Below are 11,180 nucleotides of genomic sequence, written 5' to 3'. Positions count from 1 at the left end.
AACTTTTCAGTTTTTCATGTGAAGATCAAAAACATGCAACACAACAGCAAACTCTCGAAGGCATGGCTATCCATATAACAGGTCAATAAAGATGAACAAAATCCAGAGAAAACACCAAGAAGCCCATGGTGATGGATAAACCTCAACTCATGTGAAAACCCGAGAGAAGCTGCAGGACTCAAGCGAAGGTTCATTGTATTCATGAACCTACGTAGTCATCAGAGCTACAATAGGATTGATTAGATCAAAGTAATTCAAGTGTAAGAATGGTCCAGTCAAAGTCCACAACTTCATTTCATAATTTTGATGAGCTCCAGTTTTCCATTTGAGTATTATGATGTTAGATTGTGATTGGTCACAATTTTACTTATTGAAATAATAAAGATTTAGAATTTCATTGATTGCATAAAATTTACGGACGATCACCTCAAAAACACAAATGAATCATTATTGAATTGTAATGTGTGTCATAAATATCTAAAAGTCCAAATAGCATATTATATTCATAAATGTTACAAACCAACTCTTCAAAAAAACAGGATGTGTTCATGTTTTCTGGCTCTGAGGACATTGTGTTCTCATACATCCTACCGTATTAGGCTGAGTTTCTGTGTGCCTTTGCTCCAGCATTCTTTACTTCTTGTGTTTAATTTTCTTCTGGTCGACTAATGTTGCATATGGTCCCCTGGGAGACGACAGAGGGAGAGCCAGAGCACCCAGTTACCATCCCCACCCGCTCATCCAGACTCCAGAGTCAGGAATGTGAATCAACCTCTGGGGCTTGTCCATAAAGCAGGCAGTGCCTCCTCTCTGCCGCAGTGGGAAAAAATAAATACCTCTTCATTCTACCCCAGCAGAGAAGGCAAACCAATAAAGAAATCAAAAGTAAACTCATATCAATGTTTTTAGCTCACTTTTTTGATAAAAATTGAAAAATGAATAAAAGTCGCTGCAGTACTGAAATCGTGTTATATTGGCAATTACTCCTTCTATCATTCATTCTAAAAAATGTAAATGGATATAACATGAACTTTATCTTTTGTTTCACATATTCTCACCAGGATTTAGTTCCCAGCTCTGACTAGACCATTTTTATAACTGAACAATCTAAAATAGCACTGCAATAAATAAATAAATAATCCAACCAAGTATTTTTGGTGTAGCTTCTAGTGCAAATTTGTACATGTGGCAAAAGACAAAACTAACTTACAGGTAACTTTTCAGCTACATATGGGCTTGTTTTCAGTCAATATTCATGGAAAAGTAATTGTTCCACATTTTTATAATGGCAGGTTATTTAACTTAACATGGGAAAATGTTATGTTATGTTCAAAGTGGTAGCACTGATGGTGTCATCAATTATTTTACAGTAATACTAATCAATAGTTTGCGTTAAACTGCAGAAGAAATTTTGAGCCAGCGCTCTCATAACATTTTCATTGCTTATTTTCAGTAATTTTCCAACTGAAACCCACTTTTTCGATGCGGGATGCTGTTGCATTCTTCCATGCATTCTATATTAATTGATTAATATAGAATGCATGGATTTAACTCTATATAAAGAATTAAATGTATGCATTTAATTCTTTATATAGAACGTACAACTATAGGATAAATATAACTTTTTGAACCTGATAATGAACCGAATACAAAATCCGTTCGTCCGTTGTTCATATCCTATTATTGTGAGAGGCAGGGTACAGTAGGTCACCTAAATAGCTTAGTAATTTTTAATGGAAATTTATATTTCAAAATTGGATATTAACATATTATTCGCAGTCATTGGGTAGGATTTGTAATGTCTCTACTTAGACGGCGTATGATAAATTTGTTTTTGCAAACATTTCGCATCCATTCTTTGATTTTGACCGAATGCTTTTGTCGCCCCCAAGCGGGAAAACTCCACCGGTGCGCCGCCACCGAACAGTACCGGTGTATGCCAGTTCACAAAACCATCGCACCCGGGGAAGGACCTCGCTGCAGCAAACAGAAAGGGGCGGGACGGACCACTCAGTCTCATGCCTTATTTAGCGCCCCTCCTTGTGGTCCTCTCAAGCGATTGGTTTATCAGTCTTAACATGGAGTTTGATTTGCTAGAAACGTTCCAGGAGGCGGGATCTTGTTGTTCGGTGGCGGAGGTGAGACCGGTATCCGGGCACTCCGGCACGTTGTGAAGCCGCTAGCTCTCCGACAGCCTTTACGGCAATTCAGAGAATCAACGAGTGAAAGGCAACACTTTTTAATACAACTGACCAGTTGGTAAGCTAATTTCATCTGCAGGCTGTTTATGTCTTATAATAACATCCTCGGTTTCTTCTTTTATCGGGGTTATTTACTAAACTGTGTCGGGCTCTGTCTAAGTTCTGGGGTTCATGTGAGGGTTAATAGGAATTTTTTTTGTAGGAAGTCCTTAAGCTCCTGTTAAAATGGTCTAAAATTACAGTGTTGCAGGTTACAAACAATTAAGCCTTTAAGTATTAAAATAGTGATAGAATCGTTCAACCAAAATTAAATGTTAGAAAAATCCTCCAGTTTCGCTTTTGCGCTCCAGGAAGTAACCACCGCCCTTCTCTAGCTCCTGTTTAGCCTTTCAGTCGTGACTCTCTCCCGTCTTATCATCTCCATCGTGTCCCAAATCAGATTTTTGGTGGCGTTTTGATGAGTGGGATTTCACTGTAGCTTGTATAGTTGTAATCATGGTACCGGGAAGCTCTGGTCGCCTGCGGCAGAGCGCGTGGCCGGGAACCGTCCAGGACACGTGCTGCTGAGGATCCTTCTGGCTTCGGGGCCCGCATGCGGCTACAGCTGTTGCTGTTAAGCTCCTTGGTCGATGGCGGCTTCGTGCCAAGTGAGGACAGGTTATATCTGGAAACGGCCGCTCGAGTGGCCCGATGTCCCCGCAGTATGCGGGGCCTGTGCGTGTTTAGGCCGGGTGAGCGGCTCCATCACAACCGGCATGGCGCGGCCTTTGTCTGCGCGCCATGCCGAGGAAATGAGGCTGATTTCATATAAACCAGGATAAAAGGAATCGAAGCTTATTGAAAAGAATGGATACATGCTATATTACGATTATTTTCTTTAAGCAAATAAACAGAACGGTTGTCTACCCTCCAAAGGTTTGATGGGCTTTAACTCCCCAGACTCCTTGTGAGCATTTCCAGAGAATGTCTTCAGATTAGCTGAACATGCACTACACTAATGCTCCAGTTAATGAGCAGCTTCAGAAATCCATCCATGTAAAACATCCTAGATTGTGCATTAAGCAAACGGCGCGAAAATTGTAAAGACTTCTGGTGCATCACGCAAAGCTGGATCGATTGTGATGAAGCGCAGTGAAGTAACGGGACTTCAATTCAATAACATTTGTTATTCTTAAATTGTTTAAATTAATTTTACACTGGAAAAAATGAAAGTGGGTCTCCAGACCTCCTGTTGCAGGTCGATGGACATCGGTGGATAAAGTCCTGCTCTGATCTGCATATGTCCCACTACAGTCATCTACAGATGCAGTAGTTTGTCCTGCTGTCTGCGCTGGAAAACAATGTTTTTCTCTCAGTGGTGCAAGAGCTGCTGCATTAAGAGAACATAAAAATGCATAATAGTCCTTTGGTTCAAGTGAAAAAAATGAAAACAATTATAAGTCTTCCATGTTTCATATAAATACAGGGACATCGGACCTGTAAGTATTGCGTTACACATAATCAATATCAGTAGATTAAGCTGATAGAATTGTCAATAATTTTCACTGAACTTCAACCCAGAACTGCACAGCATTCTGGGAGATGTAGGCATATGTAGCTGCTCAACCACTGTAAGCCTTGCAAGGTTGGTGGCATCTACTAACTTGCTCACTCTTTGGTTACCCAGCAACAGCCTGTTGAGTACTGGCTGTACCTGTTTCACATTTACTTAAAAATGTGAAAGAACAGAGTGCAGTGAAAACCAGATTAAACAGGAAATGTCACATAACCAATTTGGCATCATTTCAGACATTTAATACAAAAAAACGATCAATAATTGTTGCTATTGATCAATTTGAAATGTGTTTTTCAGTGATATTGTCCGGGCCTAACCTCATACATGTTTGAACTAGGGATGGGCAGGTATCATTTGGTTTGTCAGAAACCTGCATGATTAAAACTAAGACTTTGTTTTGTTTTTAAACCCCAAAAACCTACAATCATCTGGGGTTGTTTGGGTTTCTATTTGAACCACTACTATTGGCTTGAGGTGATTAATAAATGCAATGTTTGGTTCATAATAAATCTGTGAAATTGTTCTGCTTTTTTTCAGAGTGGTGTCACGTTGGATATGTTTTTGTTATTTTTGCGAGGTCTGGACTTTGATATTTGCAGCTGAAATGTCTTGGAATTTTCACTATATGATGGAAAAACACTATAAAATATTGGAAATGTCAATACCTAGGTGCAGTAAAGTTTCTTTTCAGGTTCTGGCATCATTATTAATATTACTGGAAAAATGGATAGATTGAAATGTAAGCTGCAGCCTGGCTTTGACCACTAGAAAAGAAAAAGTATGTCTGCATTATTTTATGTGGATGTAATGGAACTGCTGGTGTAGAAAACATTTTTGTAAACTGTCATCCCTGCCATGAGAAAAAACACTTTTGGACCCAAACGAGTTTCCAGCTCACAAATCAAAATGACTTCTGCTTAAAACTCTTAAATAGTTTCTGCTTTAATACTGACAAAAAAACCACAAGGATAGATTTTCTTCTTACTTGTGAATGTAATTTTTCCAGTTTAACCAGCAGATATTGAGCTGGGTATCAACTTGCTCTTAATGGCAGCCTGAGCTGTGGTTGCATTTTGCAGCTTAGAAGAATGTTGTTCTGTTCAAGCATGCCTCGTTTTTTGCAAACTATCAGCATTACTAGAGTCTGTCTTTTTACTGCAAATATTGAATTTAAAGGGAAACTTGATGGTTCTAAAAAATGGTGAACAGGATTGCAATGTAGACTAAAGAGTTTTCTTTTTCTCTTTTTTTTTGTCTTCAGTGCAAAACTAATTCTTCAGTAAAAGTCGGAAGTGGTCATGGAAAATTAAAATACTTCCTGGTTGGAGAGCCTTTGCAGTTTTTTTTTATTTTTTATGTATCTATAGGACAGAAATTGCAATCAACACCTCAGGTCCACGAGGAAATACAAAATAATTAGCCAGAAAAAAAAAGCCTGAATAAAACATTCACAGTTGTGTTCTCACACAACATATAAGGAGAAATCTTAATTTTGTTCAGGTTATAAGTTGTTTTCACCAGAATGTGGTTTTAAATGGCTGTCAGTCAGTTTCACGCAGCGAGTGCCGCTGGCCCAACAAGTAAATAAAAAAAGAGGCCATATAAAGTCAGATGCAACATGTTTGTGTGAAATGGGTGGTGATTCTCACTGGAAATGACTCCTGGGTTTGCAGATGAGCGCCGTCAGTGTAGATGAGTCATCAAAACAGGATCCAAACAGTCTGCTGCAGTTTGAATTTTAATATTGCTGTGACCAAAACTTCAATTAAAACATAAATCTATTGGATCATTTATTAAACTGGTTTAATAAACTGGTTTATTGACAAACTTGTCCGCTTTGTTCCTGCAGAGATTTCCAGTCGACCAAAGAAATGGTGATGGAGAAGCCAAGTGCCCAGCTGGTCGGGCGAGAGTTTGTCCGACAGTATTACACGCTCCTGAACCAGGCCCCAGACTACCTGCACAGGTACCACCAGCTGCTGCTCTTTCATCAGTCAGAAATCCTGCTTTCTAAATTTCCTTTCTATTAAGTAACTTGTTTGGCTGTTTCCTCAGGTTTTATGGAAAGAACTCGTCTTACGTGCACGGCGGCCTGGACAGCAACGGCAAACCTCTGGAGGCCGTCTACGGCCAAGCCGTAAGTGTCGTCACCCAACAGGAGACATTTTAAGAATTATTTCCATACTGAGAAATCACAACAGAATTACATTTTGCACTACAGATAGAGGTGTAAAATCTGGATTTTTCAGATTTTAAGAGTCAAGATCCAATTCAGAAGCGATTTTTAAATCCAGAAAGCAATTTGTCTATTCGAACAGTTTAGAGGGGAAAAGACTAAGCAATTTTAAAACATTTATTTAAAGCAATTCTATAAGGCTGCATCAAAATTCATCAGTTTATATTTAAAGAAATGTCAAAGAATTATTTAAATTATATTTTTTATAAGAAATTAAGCAGACTTAAATTGAATTTTTGAGCATTTTTTAATTCATTAAGAATTCACAGGACTAGAAGTTGCAATTATCTATAGAGTCTATTATTTCCTATGTCGTCTTCTAACAAGGAGATTGAGATATTTTGACCAAAATCACTTTGATCTGCAAATAAAGATGTGTCTGTATTTGCAGATCCTGGTGATTCTAAAAAAATAAAAAAATAAAAATACTTGCTACAAGAATCAATCAAACCTTTGCTAAGTGGAAGTCCACCTCATTGATTTTTCTTCCTGTCTTTTCTTGCAGGAGATCCACAAGAGGGTGATGGCTCTGAGTTTTCGTGATTGTCACACAAAGATCCGACATGTGGACGCCCACGCCACCCTGAACGAAGGCGTGGTGGTCCAGGTGATGGGGGAGCTGTCCAACAACATGCAGCCCATGAGGAAGTTCATGCAGACGTTTGTTCTGGCACCCGAGGTTGGCACCCAGACTGAGACGCATGCGCCTTCAGCTGTAGATTTTGTGTGGCTTGTAAAAAATGTCCTGACTCGTCACGATATTTATTTTATTGTTGTTGTTTCAGGGAACTGTTGCAAATAAATTCTACGTCCACAACGACGTGTTTCGCTACCAAGACGAGGTGTTTGGTGACTCGGACTCTGAACCCCCAGAAGGTGCAAAGAATGTTTTTATAGATTCTGTAGCTGTGGTTCTGTCTGAAGTACTGAGGAAGTCCTCCATTTTATCTTCTGTCACCAATGCTATAATAAATCTTTATTATCTGTACGGTAAACTGTTCATTGCTCAAACTTATGATTTGTAATTTGCAGTAAAATGTCTTAATTTCACTTTGTGAATATAATGACTAGAAAAAATTCTAAATAATCAATGAGTTTGTATATTGGACTCAGATGGATTGTATTGGTAAATATGGAACCTTATGATTTCTGTGGTGAAGAAATTGTGTAATATGATAAATTTTCTAAAAAATAAGGGGGAACACTTTTTAACATTTTGTGAAACCAAGTTTCTGAACATCAATTTGTTATATTTGTGAACAGATTAACAGTACATGTTGAACTTCATCTATTGACTTACCTTTTTTTCCATTCACCCCATAATTACATACATTTTTGAGATAATACTGTTAAATATGGCTAAAATGGAATTCACATTCAAAATAAGACATTTTGGAAAACATTTTATGGAATTTGCAAAAATAATAAAATGGACTTCAGACATGGATAAAAAAAGTATGAATTCTTTGACTTATTTTCAGAGTCTGAAGATGAGGTGGAGGAGTTGGACAGGGTCCCGTCCCCTGATGTGGCCCCAGAGGAGTCGGCCCCTTACTACGACTCAACAGCTTGGTAAGGTTTTATCAGTTTTCCTGGGTTTACTAGTTTAGTTTTTAGTCAATATTCCTACAGCTCATCTACGATAGACTACCTCAGCACAAACCCTGATGGCGGCTCCAAACCAACGTCCACATGATCTTTTTGTAGTTCAGAACAAGCGGCTCCTGGCGACGAGGAGGAAGAGGCCGTGGCGAGCCCAGAACCGGAGCACGAGGCGGAGAAGGAGGCGGAGGTTGCGGAGGTGGAGCTGAAAGCCGAGGTGATGCTGGAGACGCAGACAGAAGCGCTCACAATTGAGGATCAGACGGAGAAAAGCCCCTCCACAGCCGTCGCCCCCACCACAGAGCCTGCGCCCGCTGAGGCCACGCCCCCTGCTCAAGAGGTAAACAGGGTAGGTGTGGAGGTGGGAAGAACCGGAGAAAACGCCCTAGCAAACTAGAAATCTTATTTTCACTCTTTATTCCCTTGCTAGTTCTCCTGGGCACTGGTTACCAGTAAGAACCTCCCTCCCAGTGGGGCTGTCCCAGTCTCCGGATTCCCTCCACATGTAAAAGCTGCTCCCACGGCACAGGTAGGTTGAACTCTCAACTCTATTGGTCAGCTACATTCATTTAAATCAAATTCTTTGGACCGATCACATTTGAGTTATTATTTTTGAGTTTTTATCATAATGCTGATCTGATCAATGCGTCATGTCAATTTGATTTATAAAGAGGTTGGGACTCATGTGAAGATTAACTAATTTGGAAAAATGCTGACTAGACATTCTGGTCTTGCATTGAAGTTATCAAGTAGTCAAATGTTTATATTTGAAGTGAATTTACTGAATCCAATTAATAATATAAAAACTTGCTGGTCTTCAAATTGTTTGGTTCTGGTAAATTTTCCTCATAAAAAGTCTGATTTGTTATCAGCAGAATATTCCTTTCTAACCAGAGCGGCTGTAGCAGCTCACTCTGGACTCTTTATGTTTTACTTGCTTATGTTTATTTGCCTAAAACTAATTGGAGCACATTCAAGTAATGATTCATTTCTTTCCTAAATGCAAATATCAGATGGCTTCCTGCTCTAATAAAAGCTGTTCTGTTGCAGCCAAGAGCGGAAGTAAAGCCAGAGACCCAGACAGCACAGAGACCGCAGAGGGACCAGAGGCCGAGAGAACAGCGGCCCGGCGGTCCTCCACCCCCCAACAGGGGGCCGAGGCCAGGTGCAGGCCGGCTTAATGCCACACCACACTTTAGATTCACCTTCTGACAGGAAGTGCAGCTGATTTGAGATCGCTTTTTTGTATTTTAGTAAATTGTTTCCGTCTATATTTCAGTTCGTGAAGGTGAGCAGGGTGAGGTGGAGGGCCGCAGGATGGTCCGGTACCCAGACGCCCACCAGCTTTTTGTGGGAAACGTTCCACATGACGTGGATAAGACGGAACTGAAGGAGTTCTTTGAACGTAAGTTGGAGCAAAACCTCAACAGCAGCTTTAATAGATATTACAGTTCAGCAAGAGCACAGAAAGGTGGCAACTAAATGTTTTTTTAGTTATTGTTTAATCAATCATTCTGGCAATTAATTGGATAAAAAATGGCACATAAAGATGCAATAAGAAAATAAGCATATTGCATTAGCTAAAATGCATCACAGCATTTCCTCAGTGATTAATCTGTTAATAAACTGACATTTTTTTGTTGTTTCAACTGATTCATCTGATTGTTTTGGCTCTTCGGTTCAGTAGTTTCAAAGCTTGTCAGTAAGTTCTGGCCTGGAAAGGGTTTGGTTGTATTCGTCAAAAGCCTCAATAGTTGGAATTGGATTAAAAATGATTATTTTTATGGAACATCGTGACTTTTCTACCTCCAGAGTACGGGAATGTCCTGGAGCTGCGAATCAACAGCGGAGGGAAGCTCCCAAACTTCGGCTTTGTGGTGTTTGATGATTCTGAACCTGTACAGAAAATCCTCAGCAACAGAGTAAGAAACACAGCTTTCAGTCTGAGGGGAGGTTGAGCTTTTTTCTTTCTGGATTATAATATAATTTGTTGTCTTCATCAGCCCATCAAGTTCAGAGGCGATGTCCGTCTAAACGTGGAGGAGAAGAAAACTCGGTCGGCCAGAGAGGGCGACAGGCGAGACATGAGGCCCCGTGGTCCAGGAGGCCCCGGCGGCCCCAGAGAGCGAATAGGAGGCGGCGGGGGACCGAGGGGACCCCCGACTCGTGGCGGCATGTCACAGAAACCCAGCTTTGGTTCTGGACGGGGTGCCGGGACCGCAGAGGGTCGCTACTCTGCTCCCCGTCAGTAGAACCCTTGGAGATGGATCATCTGTTTGGAGTCAGTCGTTTTTGAGTTTTCTGCAAAAAGAACTAATTGGAAAAAGATAAATTAATGAAAAAAACAACAACTTCTCTTTACATCCAGGAGGGAACATCGGCAGGAATTATAGATTTGGAGTCAGGAATTTGGGTTGCTGCTCATGCGTTGCCTAACTTCTGATTCATTTCTGCATTTTTCTGTCTCCTAAATGTTTTCGGCTCAAGTTTTTGGTCAAACTTTTAAATACAAGTCACATCTGCTGAATTCAGGCGGCGGAGTCATCCGTCTGTTTGTTCCAAAGCCGCTCCCCCTCCAACACAAACCTTCCCAGTTCCACAGCAGAGTCCTGCCTTTCCACACTCCAGGGACTCATCTTTACTGTTCAGGGGGAAAACTGTTGGATGCTGAGACTCATTTGAAGAGACAGGAGTGCTGATGCAGACTGTTTTTAGCATTCCCACACAAGGAGTTCTGAATACTTTGCAAGTTTGCCATCTCAACTTTTAACCCCCACCAAAAAACTCTGAATGTTTTTGTTGTTGTTGTTCTGATCGTCTAGAGAAACCAGAATGAATCCACCGTAACTGCTGTCTGCATTTTCTCCTGAAGCCGAGTCGCTCCTCCGGTGAACAGCCGTCTCCTCTCATTCTGATGGCGCTCCCTCCTGAATCCACACATCGGTTTGTGCAGGAGACATAACCAGCTCTGCAGTTGGATCAGCCCTGGATGTTTGTATTGCTTTCACCTGTTTTTACCTGGACTTTTGGTCAACTTTTTTTTTTGTTGCCATTTTTAATTGCTAAACTTGAATTTGTTAAATCAGAACACACAAACACATGAAAAAGGGTAAATACTACTTGAATTGGGGATTTGTAAACCCAGATGTTTCGCGTTCTCTCTCCCTGTTTCTTAAAGGAACGTGTACTTTTACTGCTTGGGCAATCCTGTGTATTGCTGCCACCGTTGTATCTAGCGATGGATCTGTCTTTTTATTCTATCAGGTCAAAGAGCTGAAATGTTGTAGTTTTATTTTAGTAATGTTGTCTGAATGGAGCATGTATCAAAACCTGTCAGACTTGTACTACCGATGCACTTCATTTGTCATCTGAAAAATAAGCTCACATGCCGATGAGAGAACTAAATTAAAAGCGATTTACTGTTTTAACCTCGTTTGGTTTTTGTCTGTTTAAAATCAAGGTTTACAATATAACTAGTTCACACAGCAAGATTTTTATACAGATTTTTGTCCGAAGTTCTCCTACCGAAAGAAATTGGGGACAAATATCTGTTTATGGTTTTCATGAGCTGTAAACCATAATCATC

General features: G+C 40.3%; 1 protein-coding gene across 2 annotated transcripts; it reads left to right on the top strand.

Moving 5' to 3' along the window:
• The first annotated feature begins 2,138 nt into the window (after positions 1-2,138).
• Positions 2,139-11,022, top strand: LOC129360757 (ras GTPase-activating protein-binding protein 1-like). Of its 2 annotated transcripts, none has more exons than XM_055031153.1 (12): positions 2,139-2,259; positions 5,606-5,722; positions 5,812-5,893; positions 6,498-6,671; positions 6,778-6,868; positions 7,474-7,564; positions 7,700-7,934; positions 8,025-8,123; positions 8,645-8,759; positions 8,874-8,999; positions 9,407-9,516; positions 9,598-11,022. In XM_055031153.1, exons 2-12 carry the CDS (start codon positions 5,628-5,630, stop codon positions 9,844-9,846), a joined length of 1,467 nt encoding a protein of 488 aa, XP_054887128.1. In that variant the 5' UTR covers positions 2,139-2,259; positions 5,606-5,627; the 3' UTR covers positions 9,847-11,022. The 2 variants fall into 2 exon arrangements, with proteins under 2 accessions (XP_054887128.1, XP_054887127.1); XM_055031152.1 differs by having other exon boundaries at positions 7,700-7,943.
• Positions 11,023-11,180: the final 158 nt, after the last annotated feature.

This window comes from Poeciliopsis prolifica, unplaced genomic scaffold, assembly GCF_027474105.1.
Source record: "Poeciliopsis prolifica strain line A6 unplaced genomic scaffold, Auburn_PproV2 SCAFFOLD006, whole genome shotgun sequence".
NCBI classification, from domain to species: Eukaryota; Metazoa; Chordata; class Actinopteri; order Cyprinodontiformes; family Poeciliidae; genus Poeciliopsis; species Poeciliopsis prolifica.
Note: the sequence above shows the minus strand (reverse complement) of the source record. Positions and strands in the feature narration are given on the sequence as shown.

Coding starts and splice junctions, on each gene's coding strand:
- LOC129360757 (XM_055031152.1), top strand. CDS start 5,628: ATGGTGATGGAGAAGCCAAGTGCCCAGCTGGTCGGGCGAGAGTTTGTC. Junction 9,000..9,406: donor ACTGAAGGAGTTCTTTGAAC/GTAAGTTGGAGC, acceptor TTCTACCTCCAG/AGTACGGGAATGTCCTGGAG. Junction 9,517..9,597: donor AGAAAATCCTCAGCAACAGA/GTAAGAAACACA, acceptor TGTCTTCATCAG/CCCATCAAGTTCAGAGGCGA.